The 17,818-nt window shown below is 40.8% G+C and overlaps 1 protein-coding gene across 4 annotated transcripts in view; it reads right to left on the bottom strand.

Annotated features, from left to right (window-relative positions):
* septin7a (septin 7a) overlaps positions 1–17,818 on the bottom strand; it is a 70,869-nt gene that overhangs the window by 9,674 nt on the left and 43,377 nt on the right. For all 4 annotated transcript variants that reach the window (XM_067424956.1, XM_067424955.1, XM_067424954.1 and 1 more), the window contains exons 9-10: positions 1,793–1,844; positions 113–238 (exon numbers count right to left, since the gene is read on the bottom strand). In XM_067424956.1, the coding sequence (XP_067281057.1) occupies positions 113–238; positions 1,793–1,844 (178 nt within the window). The remainder of the gene's footprint in view (positions 1–112; positions 239–1,792; positions 1,845–17,818) is intronic.

Here is a 17,818-nt window from a genome sequence, read left to right on the forward strand (position 1 = left end):
CTGCTTCATGTACAGTAAACTGACATCAGAAACCAGTACTGGTGATATTGATGTACACTTAAAGAATGTCTTAAAATAGGTTCTCGAGCTTGAGTTAGTTAAAAACACTCACTTTGTGAGTTGGCCTCTGTTCTTGTTGTTGTCTACGCCGTTGTAAGTGACAGCAGCCAGCTTCCTGCTGCGATAGTTCTCATAATGGACATTGTTAGTCACGTCCTTTAGATCCTGCATGTGAGTTCTGCGGTTGAGGAGACACAATAAAACAAATATATGACAGATTAGTATCACAGCATGTTCATCTCAGACATATACTCTACTGTTCACTAGTTTTAGGTTTCAGCAAGGATGCATTAAATTGATCAAAATAGACAGAAATGTATAATGTTACAGAAGATTTATTTAGCAAAAGATTTATCAAGGTTTCTACAAAAAATATTAAAGGAATAGTTCACCATCATCATCTAATTAGCCTTAAGAAACATTTCTTATTATCGTCAATGTTGAAAACAGTTAAAGGAATAGTTCACTCAAAAATGAAAGTTGTTCCAAACCTGTATGAATTTCTTTCTTCTGCTGAACATAAAAGAAGACATTTTAAAGAATATGGGTAAATAGATAGACAGTTGACGGACCCCACTAATTTCCATAATATGGGAAGAAAAATACCAATGTCAATGGGGCCCCATTAGTGTTTGGTTACCCATATTCTTTAAAATATTATATTATTTTGTGTTCAGCAGAAGAAAGAAATTCATACAGGTTTGGAACAACTTTCATTTTTGGGTGAACTATTCCTTTAACCAGCACAACTGTTTTCAACATTGACGATAATAAGATAATAAGAAATGTTCCTTGAGCAACAAATCAGTATATTAAGCCGGGTACACACTGTGAAATTTTGGCCACGATTTGTCTGCCTGAGATAAAATGAACAAATCCTAAAAGATTGATCCTTGGTTAAAATCGGAAGTTTTAGATCGTTAGTTTGACATGTTCCCCAGCAGTGATCAAGATAATTGACCGTTGCGATCAAATTTGACCTCAGACAAAATTCTGGCAGTGTCAGAAGGTTCGGTGCACAGTCCTGCAGTGTGACTTCTCCTGTAACAACTGTCAAAATATCTTAGTTCTTCAAGACAAATTGTGACCAAAATGAGCGCTAGAGATTGCGTTGTAGCCACCATTTCAATCCTGTGTTTAATGCAGTTCACTGTCACCGAACGCATCATTCATTGATGATATAAAACACCGGACAATTTTTCTTGCGTTCATCCATTTTAGTGCGCCTTACCTATCGTACAGTCTGACATTAATGACAACTTAGATCTTACAGTGTGACAAGGCTTAGAGAGGGGACCATGTTCGTACAGTCAGACAAGAAGCACTCGTAAAGGACTATTATAAAATCGCACAGTGTATACTTAATGATTTCTGAAGGATCGAGTAACACTGAATACTGGAGTAATCATGCTGAAAATTCAGATTTGATCACAGGAATAAAATATATTTTAAAATATATACAAACATAAAAAAAACAATGTTATTTAAATTATAATAATATTTCAAAATATTTTTTACTGTATGTGTGGTCAAATAAATGCTGCTTTGGTGATCATAAGAGACTCAAAATCATACATTTTACAGACCCCAAACTTTTGAACTGTATCACAGAAGACACTCTGTATTACTCTAATACGGACAATGATGTTTTTGAAAAGACAGTTAGGAAAAATGATGAGAATTCCTCCTCCATCATCAGGTATTAGAGCTGGTGTAGATTTATGTTACATACCTGATGAGCATGTTTCGTAGGATTGTGAAGTCACAGTGCTCCCCATTCTCCACTAAAGACGAAACAAGTAAAAAAATGAATAAAGAAAGAGCGACAACATTGCACTACAATATCCACAAATTCCTAATGTGAAAAATGGAGCAAATGTTTGCACAAACACACTCAGTTTAGTGCACAATATCACAATAAAAAAAGGTTATACACCTAGACGAAAGGAAAAATTCATGATTTACATGCTTTAAAGACAAATCAAGAACCACAACCAAAAAATAAAATAAAAATAAAAAAAAAACCTACTCATTTAATACAAAAATAACAAACCAGGTTAACCAAACAAAACCCTTTGATTACTGATGTTCTCTCACTGTGTGAAATGGCATTCATCATTACTGTGCTACTGTAATGTATAAATTGACCAGCAGGTGGCACCTGATCTGGCACTGACTTTTGTCTCCTGCTGCGTGTGCGTCACTTATCGAATGAATGAAGCAGACCTCTCCTTCCTTTCCAACCACATGCCATCTGTGTGCTTACATGCTGCTGAAAGTATCTGAAGCATTTAAAACTCACCCTCTTAAAACACATAACACTTGGTTTCAAATACAGCAATCAAACCCATGACCTTCCTGATCACACTAGCTTCTATCTGTCTAGAGCTGACAAGCTCTGAGCTCAGACACAACAACCCTGATTGCAGGGTCGCTTGAGAGGATTTGGCCTGACAACTCTCGTGTTATCAGAGGTCAAAGAAAAGAAGAGGAAGTCTGCCGCCTCAGCTCCAGCCAAACTGCTTTGGTGAGCGAACAGGTGTGACAGAGTCTAATCGGCATCCCGATCTTCTGCTTGAAATGCATGAGCTTGGAAACGTCAATGAATCTTCATTTCTACAAAGCTCCATTCATGGTCATATTTCATCATGTGACAGGCCCTACAGGAGCTCTCGATGAAACATCAAAAGACACACACACACTTCCTGTTTACAGATCTGAAGGCTTTCCCTTACCGCCCAACCCATTGCACACCCTAAAGTGTTGATCACATGACCCTAAACAATCACTTCATAATGTCTTTCATTTTTAAATGTCACTTGAGAGGAGTGTATGTTAACTGAAACTAAAACTAAACATTTTGTTAAGCTTAAGTACTACTAGGGATGTAACAATACATTTAGTGCACGGTTCAATACATACCTCGGTTTTTAACTATGTTTTTTTGGTTCGGTTCCTTTTTTTGTGCTATTCCATTCTTAGGTGACAGGAACAGAAAAGGTTAAAGGGGGGGTGAAACACTCAGTTTCAGTCAGTGTCATGTCAATCTTGAGTACCTATAGAGTAGCATTGCATCCTGCATATCTCCGAAAAGTCTTTATTAGGGGTTCAAGCACGAAGTGCTTGAAAACCTATTGTATTTGTGCCGGTTTTTATTCTGCCGTAAAACGCATCGTGCAGACCAAACCATAAGGGCTAGAGACTTGAAACTTGCCCAATAGGTAGTACAAAAATCGAGGAGAGGTTATCAAATTATGAGCCAGATTGGCCCATAGGTGGCGCTATAGCGATCAATTGCGCAAAACTGCTCATAACTCCTAGACCGTTGGCCGTAGCCTCAAGTGCCTTATGTCGTTGGAATCCTTGGCTCGAGACGGACCAGACGCATGCCTCGGATTGGCTCGTGACCTGGGAAAATGTCCGGCTATTTTGGCTTTTTCCAAAAACCTACTTTTGCGAACTAGTCCCTGGTTTTTGGCCAAACCGGGACCAAACCAGTGCAGGCAGATTCTCTGGAGTCTGAATGTCAATAATCATTGAAAAAAAGTGGAAATTTGGGTTCAGGGTTCCTAAGGGCCGCCAAGTTTGAGGTGGGGGGAGCCCCTTTCGGCTTAATTGGCTATAGCTCGTCAACGGAACGAGATATTTTCACCAAACTCATTCACAACTATGCAAGAGCTTATTCTGTGGTCACCCGAAAATGGACGTGGCAACTGGCCTCTTGGTGGCGCTTTAACTGTTAGAAAGGTCAACTACATTATCCTATGCAAAATGACATTTAAATGACTAAAAAATGTCTGTTCTGCGCAGAACTTCACCAGATTAGCTGAGCATGTGCACCCTATTATTGTAAAGCAGCGTGCAAACTTTTATGGAGATCGGGCCGTCGGTAGAGGTATTACAGTTTAAAAGGGAAAAAATTTAAATAAAAAATAAAAATCATTTCCAAGATAAATGAGCTGAAAATGCAAAAATCTACAGTGTTCCTCTCTGCCGGCCATGTCAGAACGCTTGATAAAGTTTTTCTAACCAGCAGCTCAAAAATCAGGCGCTGAGACCCTATAGTTTTTTTTTTATAAGCCTTTTTAGGCCCTTTTTACGCCTCTGTTATTAGGGGTTCAAGCACGAAGTGCTTGAAAACCTATTGTATTTGTGCCGGTTTTTATTCTGCCGTAAAACGCATCGTGCAGACCAAACCATAAGGGCTAGAGACTTGAAACTTGCCCAATAGGTAGTACAAAAATCGAGGAGAGGTTATCAAATTATGAGCCAGATTGGCCCATAGGTGGCGCTATAGCGATCAATTGCGCAAAACTGCTCATAACTCCTAGACCGTTGGCCGTAGCCTCAAGTGCCTTATGTCGTTGGAATCCTTGGCTCGAGACGGACCAGACGCATGCCTCGGATTGGCTCGTGACCTGGGAAAATGTCCGGCTATTTTGGCTTTTTCCAAAAACCTACTTTTGCGAACTAGTCCCTGGTTTTTGGCCAAACCGGGACCAAACCAGTGCAGGCAGATTCTCTGGAGTCTGAATGTCAATAATCATTGAAAAAAAGTGGAAATTTGGGTTCAGGGTTCCTAAGGGCCGCCAAGTTTGAGGTGGGGGGAGCCCCTTTCGGCTTAATTGGCTATAGCTCGTCAACGGAACGAGATATTTTCACCAAACTCATTCACAACTATGCAAGAGCTCATTCTGTGGTCACCCGAAAAAGGACGTGGCAACTGGCCTCTTGGTGGCGCTTTAACTGTTAGAAAGGTCAACTACATTATCCTATGCAAAATGACATTTAAATGACTAAAAAATGTCTGTTCTGCGCAGAACTTCACCAGATTAGCTGAGCATGTGCACCCTATTATTGTAAAGCAGCGTGCAAACTTTTATGGAGATCGGGCCGTCGGTAGAGGTATTACAGTTTAAAAGGGAAAAAATTTAAATAAAAAATAAAAATCATTTCCAAGATAAATGAGCTGAAAATGCAAAAATCTACCGTGTTCCTCTCTGCCGGCCATGTCAGAACGCTTGATAAAGTTTTTGTAACCAGCAGCTCAAAAATCAGGCGCTGAGACCCTATAGTTTTTTTTTTATAAGCCTTTTTAGGCCCTTTTTACGCCTCTGTTATTAGGGGTTCAAGCACGAAGTGCTTGAAAACCTATTGTATTTGTGCCGGTTTTTATTCTGCCGTAAAACGCATCGTGCAGACCAAACCATAAGGGCTAGAGACTTGAAACTTGCCCAATAGGTAGTACAAAAATCGAGGAGAGGTTATCAAATTATGAGCCAGATTGGCCCGTAGGTGGCGCTATAGCGATCAATTGCGCAAAACTGCTCATAACTCCTAGACCGTTGGCCGTAGCCTCAAGTGCCTTATGTCGTTGGAATCCTTGGCTCGAGACGGACCAGACGCATGCCTCGGATTGGCTCGTGACCTGGGAAAATGTCCGGCTATTTTGGCTTTTTCCAAAAACCTACTTTTGCGAACTAGTCCCTGGTTTTTGGCCAAACCGGGACCAAACCAGTGCAGGCAGATTCTCTGGAGTCTGAATGTCAATAATCATTGAAAAAAAGTGGAAATTTGGGTTCAGGGTTCCTAAGGGCCGCCAAGTTTGAGGTGGGGGGAGCCCCTTTCGGCTTAATTGGCTATAGCTCGTCAACGGAACGAGATATTTTCACCAAACTCATTCACAACTATGCAAGAGCTCATTCTGTGGTCACCCGAAAAAGGACGTGGCAACTGGCCTCTTGGTGGCGCTTTAACTGTTAGAAAGGTCAACTACATTATCCTATGCAAAATGACATTTAAATGACTAAAAAATGTCTGTTCTGCGCAGAACTTCACCAGATTAGCTGAGCATGTGCACCCTATTATTGTAAAGCAGCGTGCAAACTTTTATGGAGATCGGGCCGTCGGTAGAGGTATTACAGTTTAAAAGGGAAAAAATTTAAATAAAAAATAAAAATCATTTCCAAGATAAATGAGCTGAAAATGCAAAAATCTACCGTGTTCCTCTCTGCCGGCCATGTCAGAACGCTTGATAAAGTTTTAGTAACCAGCAGCTCAAAAATCAGGCGCTGAGACCCTATAGTTTTTTTTTTATAAGCCTTTTTAGGCCCTTTTTACGCCTCTGTTATTAGGGGTTCAAGCACGAAGTGCTTGAAAACCTATTGTATTTGTGCCGGTTTTTATTCTGCCGTAAAACGCATCGTGCAGACCAAACCATAAGGGCTAGAGACTTGAAACTTGCCCAATAGGTAGTACAAAAATCGAGGAGAGGTTATCAAATTATGAGCCAGATTGGCCCATAGGTGGCGCTATAGCGATCAATTGCGCAAAACTGCTCATAACTCCTAGACCGTTGGCCGTAGCCTCAAGTGCCTTATGTCGTTGGAATCCTTGGCTCGAGACGGACCAGACGCATGCCTCGGATTGGCTCGTGACCTGGGAAAATGTCCGGCTATTTTGGCTTTTTCCAAAAACCTACTTTTGCGAACTAGTCCCTGGTTTTTGGCCAAACCGGGACCAAACCAGTGCAGGCAGATTCTCTGGAGTCTGAATGTCAATAATCATTGAAAAAAAGTGGAAATTTGGGTTCAGGGTTCCTAAGGGCCGCCAAGTTTGAGGTGGGGGGAGCCCCTTTCGGCTTAATTGGCTATAGCTCGTCAACGGAACGAGATATTTTCACCAAACTCATTCACAACTATGCAAGAGCTTATTCTGTGGTCACCCGAAAATGGACGTGGCAACTGGCCTCTTGGTGGCGCTTTAACTGTTAGAAAGGTCAACTACATTATCCTATGCAAAATGACATTTAAATGACTAAAAAATGTCTGTTCTGCGCAGAACTTCACCAGATTAGCTGAGCATGTGCACCCTATTATTGTAAAGCAGCGTGCAAACTTTTATGGAGATCGGGCCGTCGGTAGAGGTATTACAGTTTAAAAGGGAAAAAATTTAAATAAAAAATAAAAATCATTTCCAAGATAAATGAGCTGAAAATGCAAAAATCTACAGTGTTCCTCTCTGCCGGCCATGTCAGAACGCTTGATAAAGTTTTTCTAACCAGCAGCTCAAAAATCAGGCGCTGAGACCCTATAGTTTTTTTTTTATAAGCCTTTTTAGGCCCTTTTTACGCCTCTGTTATTAGGGGTTCAAGCACGAAGTGCTTGAAAACCTATTGTATTTGTGCCGGTTTTTATTCTGCCGTAAAACGCATCGTGCAGACCAAACCATAAGGGCTAGAGACTTGAAACTTGCCCAATAGGTAGTACAAAAATCGAGGAGAGGTTATCAAATTATGAGCCAGATTGGCCCATAGGTGGCGCTATAGCGATCAATTGCGCAAAACTGCTCATAACTCCTAGACCGTTGGCCGTAGCCTCAAGTGCCTTATGTCGTTGGAATCCTTGGCTCGAGACGGACCAGACGCATGCCTCGGATTGGCTCGTGACCTGGGAAAATGTCCGGCTATTTTGGCTTTTTCCAAAAACCTACTTTTGCGAACTAGTCCCTGGTTTTTGGCCAAACCGGGACCAAACCAGTGCAGGCAGATTCTCTGGAGTCTGAATGTCAATAATCATTGAAAAAAAGTGGAAATTTGGGTTCAGGGTTCCTAAGGGCCGCCAAGTTTGAGGTGGGGGGAGCCCCTTTCGGCTTAATTGGCTATAGCTCGTCAACGGAACGAGATATTTTCACCAAACTCATTCACAACTATGCAAGAGCTCATTCTGTGGTCACCCGAAAAAGGACGTGGCAACTGGCCTCTTGGTGGCGCTTTAACTGTTAGAAAGGTCAACTACATTATCCTATGCAAAATGACATTTAAATGACTAAAAAATGTCTGTTCTGCGCAGAACTTCACCAGATTAGCTGAGCATGTGCACCCTATTATTGTAAAGCAGCGTGCAAACTTTTATGGAGATCGGGCCGTCGGTAGAGGTATTACAGTTTAAAAGGGAAAAAATTTAAATAAAAAATAAAAATCATTTCCAAGATAAATGAGCTGAAAATTCAAAAATCTACAGTGTTCCTCTCTGCCGGCCATGTCAGAACGCTTGATAAAGTTTTTCTAACCAGCAGCTCAAAAATCAGGCGCTGAGACCCTATAGTTTTTTTTTTATAAGCCTTTTTAGGCCCTTTTTACGCCTCTGTTATTAGGGGTTCAAGCACGAAGTGCTTGAAAACCTATTGTATTTGTGCCGGTTTTTATTCTGCCGTAAAACGCATCGTGCAGACCAAACCATAAGGGCTAGAGACTTGAAACTTCCCCAATAGGTAGTACAAAAATCGAGGAGAGGTTATCAAATTATGAGCCAGATTGGCCCATAGGTGGCGCTATAGCGATCAATTGCGCAAAACTGCTCATAACTCCTAGACCGTTGGCCGTAGCCTCAAGTGCCTTATGTCGTTGGAATCCTTGGCTCGAGACGGACCAGACGCATGCCTCGGATTGGCTCGTGACCTGGGAAAATGTCCGGCTATTTTGGCTTTTTCCAAAAACCTACTTTTGCGAACTAGTCCCTGGTTTTTGGCCAAACCGGGACCAAACCAGTGCAGGCAGATTCTCTGGAGTCTGAATGTCAATAATCATTGAAAAAAAGTGGAAATTTGGGTTCAGGGTTCCTAAGGGCCGCCAAGTTTGAGGTGGGGGGAGCCCCTTTCGGCTTAATTGGCTATAGCTCGTCAACGGAACGAGATATTTTCACCAAACTCATTCACAACTATGCAAGAGCTCATTCTGTGGTCACCCGAAAAAGGACGTGGCAACTGGCCTCTTGGTGGCGCTTTAACTGTTAGAAAGGTCAACTACATTATCCTATGCAAAATGACATTTAAATGACTAAAAAATGTCTGTTCTGCGCAGAACTTCACCAGATTAGCTGAGCATGTGCACCCTATTATTGTAAAGCAGCGTGCAAACTTTTATGGAGATCGGGCCGTCGGTAGAGGTATTACAGTTTAAAAGGGAAAAAATTTAAATAAAAAATAAAAATCATTTCCAAGATAAATGAGCTGAAAATGCAAAAATCTACCGTGTTCCTCTCTGCCGGCCATGTCAGAACGCTTGATAAAGTTTTTGTAACCAGCAGCTCAAAAATCAGGCGCTGAGACCCTATAGTTTTTTTTTTATAAGCCTTTTTAGGCCCTTTTTACGCCTCTGTTATTAGGGGTTCAAGCACGAAGTGCTTGAAAACCTATTGTATTTGTGCCGGTTTTTATTCTGCCGTAAAACGCATCGTGCAGACCAAACCATAAGGGCTAGAGACTTGAAACTTGCCCAATAGGTAGTACAAAAATCGAGGAGAGGTTATCAAATTATGAGCCAGATTGGCCCATAGGTGGCGCTATAGCGATCAATTGCGCAAAACTGCTCATAACTCCTAGACCGTTGGCCGTAGCCTCAAGTGCCTTATGTCGTTGGAATCCTTGGCTCGAGACGGACCAGACGCATGCCTCGGATTGGCTCGTGACCTGGGAAAATGTCCGGCTATTTTGGCTTTTTCCAAAAACCTACTTTTGCGAACTAGTCCCTGGTTTTTGGCCAAACCGGGACCAAACCAGTGCAGGCAGATTCTCTGGAGTCTGAATGTCAATAATCATTGAAAAAAAGTGGAAATTTGGGTTCAGGGTTCCTAAGGGCCGCCAAGTTTGAGGTGGGGGGAGCCCCTTTCGGCTTAATTGGCTATAGCTCGTCAACGGAACGAGATATTTTCACCAAACTCATTCACAACTATGCAAGAGCTCATTCTGTGGTCACCCGAAAAAGGACGTGGCAACTGGCCTCTTGGTGGCGCTTTAACTGTTAGAAAGGTCAACTACATTATCCTATGCAAAATGACATTTAAATGACTAAAAAATGTCTGTTCTGCGCAGAACTTCACCAGATTAGCTGAGCATGTGCACCCTATTATTGTAAAGCAGCGTGCAAACTTTTATGGAGATCGGGCCGTCGGTAGAGGTATTACAGTTTAAAAGGGAAAAAATTTAAATAAAAAATAAAAATCATTTCCAAGATAAATGAGCTGAAAATGCAAAAATCTACCGTGTTCCTCTCTGCCGGCCATGTCAGAACGCTTGATAAAGTTTTTGTAACCAGCAGCTCAAAAATCAGGCGCTGAGACCCTATAGTTTTTTTTTTATAAGCCTTTTTAGGCCCTTTTTACGCCTCTGTTATTAGGGGTTCAAGCACGAAGTGCTTGAAAACCTATTGTATTTGTGCCGGTTTTTATTCTGCCGTAAAACGCATCGTGCAGACCAAACCATAAGGGCTAGAGACTTGAAACTTGCCCAATAGGTAGTACAAAAATCGAGGAGAGGTTATCAAATTATGAGCCAGATTGGCCCATAGGTGGCGCTATAGCGATCAATTGCGCAAAACTGCTCATAACTCCTAGACCGTTGGCCGTAGCCTCAAGTGCCTTATGTCGTTGGAATCCTTGGCTCGAGACGGACCAGACGCATGCCTCGGATTGGCTCGTGACCTGGGAAAATGTCCGGCTATTTTGGCTTTTTCCAAAAACCTACTTTTGCGAACTAGTCCCTGGTTTTTGGCCAAACCGGGACCAAACCAGTGCAGGCAGATTCTCTGGAGTCTGAATGTCAATAATCATTGAAAAAAAGTGGAAATTTGGGTTCAGGGTTCCTAAGGGCCGCCAAGTTTGAGGTGGGGGGAGCCCCTTTCGGCTTAATTGGCTATAGCTCGTCAACGGAACGAGATATTTTCACCAAACTCATTCACAACTATGCAAGAGCTCATTCTGTGGTCACCCGAAAAAGGACGTGGCAACTGGCCTCTTGGTGGCGCTTTAACTGTTAGAAAGGTCAACTACATTATCCTATGCAAAATGACATTTAAATGACTAAAAAATGTCTGTTCTGCGCAGAACTTCACCAGATTAGCTGAGCATGTGCACCCTATTATTGTAAAGCAGCGTGCAAACTTTTATGGAGATCGGGCCGTCGGTAGAGGTATTACAGTTTAAAAGGGAAAAAATTTAAATAAAAAATAAAAATCATTTCCAAGATAAATGAGCTGAAAATGCAAAAATCTACCGTGTTCCTCTCTGCCGGCCATGTCAGAACGCTTGATAAAGTTTTTGTAACCAGCAGCTCAAAAATCAGGCGCTGAGACCCTATAGTTTTTTTTTTATAAGCCTTTTTAGGCCCTTTTTACGCCTCTGTTATTAGGGGTTCAAGCACGAAGTGCTTGAAAACCTATTGTATTTGTGCCGGTTTTTATTCTGCCGTAAAACGCATCGTGCAGACCAAACCATAAGGGCTAGAGACTTGAAACTTGCCCAATAGGTAGTACAAAAATCGAGGAGAGGTTATCAAATTATGAGCCAGATTGGCCCGTAGGTGGCGCTATAGCGATCAATTGCGCAAAACTGCTCATAACTCCTAGACCGTTGGCCGTAGCCTCAAGTGCCTTATGTCGTTGGAATCCTTGGCTCGAGACGGACCAGACGCATGCCTCGGATTGGCTCGTGACCTGGGAAAATGTCCGGCTATTTTGGCTTTTTCCAAAAACCTACTTTTGCGAACTAGTCCCTGGTTTTTGGCCAAACCGGGACCAAACCAGTGCAGGCAGATTCTCTGGAGTCTGAATGTCAATAATCATTGAAAAAAAGTGGAAATTTGGGTTCAGGGTTCCTAAGGGCCGCCAAGTTTGAGGTGGGGGGAGCCCCTTTCGGCTTAATTGGCTATAGCTCGTCAACGGAACGAGATATTTTCACCAAACTCATTCACAACTATGCAAGAGCTCATTCTGTGGTCACCCGAAAAAGGACGTGGCAACTGGCCTCTTGGTGGCGCTTTAACTGTTAGAAAGGTCAACTACATTATCCTATGCAAAATGACATTTAAATGACTAAAAAATGTCTGTTCTGCGCAGAACTTCACCAGATTAGCTGAGCATGTGCACCCTATTATTGTAAAGCAGCGTGCAAACTTTTATGGAGATCGGGCCGTCGGTAGAGGTATTACAGTTTAAAAGGGAAAAAATTTAAATAAAAAATAAAAATCATTTCCAAGATAAATGAGCTGAAAATGCAAAAATCTACCGTGTTCCTCTCTGCCGGCCATGTCAGAACGCTTGATAAAGTTTTTGTAACCAGCAGCTCAAAAATCAGGCGCTGAGACCCTATAGTTTTTTTTTTATAAGCCTTTTTAGGCCCTTTTTACGCCTCTGTTATTAGGGGTTCAAGCACGAAGTGCTTGAAAACCTATTGTATTTGTGCCGGTTTTTATTCTGCCGTAAAACGCATCGTGCAGACCAAACCATAAGGGCTAGAGACTTGAAACTTGCCCAATAGGTAGTACAAAAATCGAGGAGAGGTTATCAAATTATGAGCCAGATTGGCCCATAGGTGGCGCTATAGCGATCAATTGCGCAAAACTGCTCATAACTCCTAGACCGTTGGCCGTAGCCTCAAGTGCCTTATATCGTTGGAATCCTTGGCTCGAGACGGACCAGACGCATGCCTCGGATTGGCTCGCTCTTCGGGCGCCAATTTTGAGATATTTTGGGTTTTTTGAAAAACCTACTTTTGCAAACTGGTGCCTGGTTTTTTGACCTATCGGAACTAAACCAGTGCAGAAATATTCTCTGGAGTCAGCTTATCAATAATCATTGAAAAAAAGTTTAAACTTTGATTCAATTTTGCTAAGGGACGTCAAAATGGACGTTCAAGGCGGAGCCTATTTTATAAATAAGGCTATAACTCAAGAAAGAAATGAGATATCATCACCAAACTTGGTGCACTTATGTATGGGCTCAATCTTTGGTCACGATAAAAAAATCTTGATGATTGGGCTCTAGGTGGCGCTATAATGTTAAAAAAACATAAAAATGGCTATAACCACCTGACTGTTAGTCTGATTGACTTGAAAATTGGTATGCAGTATCTTGGTCCAAGGCCCCATGTATGTGTATGAGGACATCAGCGTATCTCAATCAACATGGCCGCCATCGGCCAATGAAGTTGATACCTATAAGACAAGGTAAACGGAGGCCAATCAGAACGAAACTTGATTGGCATGTTTGACTCATGGCCCTAGAGGTCTGTAAGAATTTTGAAAGAAATCGGCCACTAGTTGGCGCTAACGAGTTTTATGGCTCTGTAATCACGTGGTGTTTGACATACCCACACCATATGCATATCAATTTATAGATCTCCTCATGTTAAATAACTTTGCCTCTAGAGCCATTGCTGTCAATCAAATTGTTCATTAAATATTTGCAATTATGTTAAAAACCTACTTTTGCAAACTAGTCCCTGGTTTTTTACCCGATTGGAACCAAACCAGTCTAGTACAATTCTCTGGACTCTCTAGAGCAATCATCTTTGAAAAAAAAGTTGAACTTTTGCATTTGGATGGCCATAACAGGGACATTTAGAAAAGAGGTGTGGCAAAATACATTCAAAAGCCTATAAATACTAAGGGAAAACTCAAAACTTCACGACAATTGTTGGGTATATGTGGCATAACATGCTGAAGAAGCATGCAAAGTTTTATGGAGATCATACCATAGGTGGCGCTATACTGTTAAAAAGCTTTAAAACCATGCATTTCCTATGGTAAATTCCCTTTATTGGCTGTAAATGGCCTTTTCCATCTGTTATCATATAATGTTCAAATCATTTGTTAGATCTGCTCATTCTGACTCTCTAGATCAATTGAGAATGAGATGTCGTCACGACACAGTGCCCCGCCCATAGAGATCACGGAATCCTCCCCCTTCTGCCATTTTGGGAGGATAGTACTCGCCTTAGTGGATTCGGACAGAGACTGGAGAAGAGATATTCTGATGATTACTAAGTACATAATTTACTAAACTCAATGTAACATGAAGTTTTAGTCCACCCAAGCCGAGCTGAGAAAGCAGCTGCTGATAAACATACGCTATAATTCACCACAGGGTGTCAGTCATCGTCTAAACTCGTGACCGCGAAGCTGAAGTGTGTAACACCTGATGAATACGATCCTTTATTTATTTGTATTAAACATTTTGATCACTATTCTGTCATTTTCACTATCAATCATTTTACTGTATGTAATTTACATGTTTATGCCCAAAACGCTTAATTAATATTCAAAGTAGGCCTATAGTTGACAAATTTTCCTCTAACGTTACATTAATTTAAGGCACGTACCGAGCATTTATTCTACTTAAGAAGGCTGGACTAAAAGCACCAGCACACACAAGCGATCCTTTTTATTAGTCAAATTCATTTAGAAATCAAAACTCAACAGGTATTAAATATGATCAGTACGAGAAAAACTCTTACTGAGAGGACGAGCACTGGACTGCTGCAGGATAGTGGGGAGATTTATTTATTTATTATTCAGAATGCACAGAAAATATATGTATAGAAACATTTCAGGAAGGTAGTAAAGCGTCTAACATTGGGTCTCTGTTCCATTGTGCTGCAGGCAGCTCGTATGGGTCGACGTTTTTGATCTCAGCCAGCTTAAATACCTCTGCCTGGCGCTGGTAGTAAGTTTCTCCCTGTAAGAGGCCTCCATTTCTCCGTTTAAACGCGGTGATGATAATTCCTCAAGCCGTCTTTTCTGCTCCGATCTCTGTATCGCTCTTACAATGTTGCCCCTGGCAACCGATAGCGTAGGATCCCAAAATGGTGGACGGGCTCAGACACCGCCCAATTCGTCACGTGACAGCAAGCTACCATGACATATGTCCTCATTCTCAATAATTATCCAAAAAAATTACTTTTGCATTTGGATGGCTATAATAGGGTCATATCAAAATGTGACTTTGACCAAGTGTACCTAAACCTTTAACTCCTCAATAAATGTTTAGATCTTCTCAAAAATAGTTTGAGAAAGTAAATGTGACATGTGACTCTTAACAAGCATTCAAACTTTTATGGAGATTGGTCTATAAGTGGCGCTATAACTATAAAAGCTTTGATGCGTTTGCTATGGTAAATTTCCTGTAATTGTTGTAAATGGTCTTTTGTATCTATTATCGTATAATGTTCAAATGATTTGTTAGATCTGCTCATTCTGACAGGTCAATAATTATCCAAAATGACTGGCATTTGCATTTGGATGGCTATAATTGGGTCATTTCAATATGTGTCCTTGACCAAGTGTCCCCGAAACCCTTTAATAAATCCTCAATGAATGCTCAGATCTTCATTTCATCTCAGTTTTAATTAATTTAATGCTTAAAGGCCTTAAATACAAAAGACCTTAACTGTTTAAAGGCCTTAAATGCTTGAACCCCGCTAAATGCTGCTTGCAGCTTTAATTTTTTTTATAATTATATAAGAAAGATGCGCTGTTCCGAGTCTTTCCGAAAAAAGCCGAGCGGGTGGGGGCGTGTCGTGTGAGCGGAGCTAAATAATGACGTGTGCAGCAGCGCGCTGCTATTGTGTTGAGTTGAGTCGAGTGCGTCGTAAAGCTGTCATCCCTAACAGCGGGGAAAAAACTTTATTCAAAATAAAAATATGGCTTTTAATCAGATACAGCCATACATCTATGATCCGGAATCAGACCCAGAGGCTGCAGTTGAACAGGAGCAGCAGCAAAAACGACTAGAGCAGGACGTCTGTATGTGGTACAAGTTATACACTAACTATATAATATGCTTAGCGGCTTGTGTTATTTACATATTTATACTTGAATTATATCGTCGTATTTTTGTCTTTGAAGGTGTACATGTGGGAAGTGCAGTTGTGCACGTGTGTTTGTGTGTTTACGCGTGGTTTGTGTAGACAGGTTAAGTTAGTGTTTACATAGAAAGACACGGAATAGTAGCGCATTTGAATGAAGAAGCGTGCTTATTTAGTTCAACATATTTCCCCCCTCTTTGTGTATTGTTGAGTGCTTTTACAATACACAAACATAAAGTTACACATATAGTGGCCAGCTAAACAAATGTACACGCACTACACATCGCATGCTCCATTGATCAATTTCTATATAAAGTAATATATATAGTAACTATACGTGATCATGTTTGGGCTACTTGATGAGCATAGACACAGACATTTGAAGCAGTCTAACTCACCGCCCGCGGTTCTAACGTTGGGACTGCTCCATCCTTCAGCATTAGGCGATTGGGAAAATCCTGTGTCGAGCTGGGCCTTGTTTATGAAACAGTCGGCACCGAAATGCAGCGAACAGACATAAACATTCGCGCAACTCAGTTGCTGATCCGGAAAAGCAAATTACATCCACTGTTGCCTTACCGCGGGGTTTTGGGGGAATCTGTGCAGGACTGTCTTGGTCTGGCAACCAAAAACGCACTTTTTGATGTCATTGTTAATTGTGCACATTACCTGTGCAGCGCAGCCTACGAGCGCTTTGATGGGCATAGCCTGTTGCTTTCGCTCTCTCCCTCTCTCTCTCTCCCTCTCTCTCTCTCTCTCTCACGCGCTTCCGGTAGAATTGTCCGTACGGCCCATACAAGGAAATTCCGCCCCCATTAACGTCAAAGGGGACGCATGATCGCAAAAAACTTGCCGAAACTTATGACTAACCGGAAGTAGTATTTTTGACAAAGAAATACTCCCATCAAACGTCCACCTTAACTTTTGAAACTTTGTCTATGTTTAGTATGGGATTCCATGTCTTTAACAGTGTAAAAAGATCAGTATGCATGAAACAGCATTTCACCCCCCCTTTAAGGAGAAAATGTTTTTATTGCAATACTCTTTCTTTATTTTACTTAAAATACTTGAAACCACTTACTTAAACTTAAAACTTTACTTAAAAAACCCTTGTAAACATTCCAAGTGTATTGTATAATATAAAATAAATAAATAATATATAAAGCTTTACAGTGGCAGCTCAGATGTACAGTAGCACTTAAGTATGAAATTGAATGAATAAATGTAGGCTAAAATTAAAACAACAGTCTTCAAAATACAACATTGATTAAAAGCTTTTGTAATTAGAGGTCTTTTGTTTTTTTTATTAACATCATTTTAGAGGTGAACTGTCCCTTTAAGGACAAGTGTTCACTATAGGCTGTGCTACTGTCAATTGAAGACCTGATCGCATATCATATACAGACGCACGCGATTTTACTTTCACTTTAGACATAACCGACTGTGTTTATACATGTTAACCTTGTGTGTATTAGCGCAGTATGACTGTCCAGTAGTAATAACGTGTGTTTGACAGACGTTTAGTCTGTGCGCGCTCAATGCTAAACAGTGTATAAGCACGCAAATGAAATGTTTAACCTGCAAGGCTTTAAAAAGCGGGTAAACACCCCTTAACTTCAGTGCATATGATTGGATATTTGCTTATCAGCACGTAGACTCACAGGCACACTCAAAAAGAGCCGAAATAAACTAAGAGCAACATTTCAAAAGGAGAGAAATTGAAATCAATCAAATGCAAAACCGGAAGAAGAAAAAAAATGCAATTCCTCAGCGCGTATTAAACCGTGAATGCCGTACAGAACAGTTCAATATTATATTGAGTATTGTGGCCTCCCTAAGTACTACAATGAATAACTAAAAATAAAATAAATAAAAATTATTAAGAAATATAAAACAACTAATAAAAGTCACAAGAGCTAAAAAAATCTAAAAGTTAATTTAAAACAAATAAAAACTATAATAATATTATACTAACATATTACAAAGCATCTCTCAACTATACATGTTTATATTAAATTATTATTATGTAATAATTTCAATAATTTAACAATGCATTCTCGGTTTACCTGCATGTCACGTGACCATTAAAGTGGTGATAAATTGAGAAATCAACTTTCCCT

Source organism: Pseudorasbora parva, chromosome 19, assembly GCF_024679245.1.
Source record: "Pseudorasbora parva isolate DD20220531a chromosome 19, ASM2467924v1, whole genome shotgun sequence".
NCBI lineage: Eukaryota > Metazoa > Chordata > Actinopteri > Cypriniformes > Gobionidae > Pseudorasbora > Pseudorasbora parva.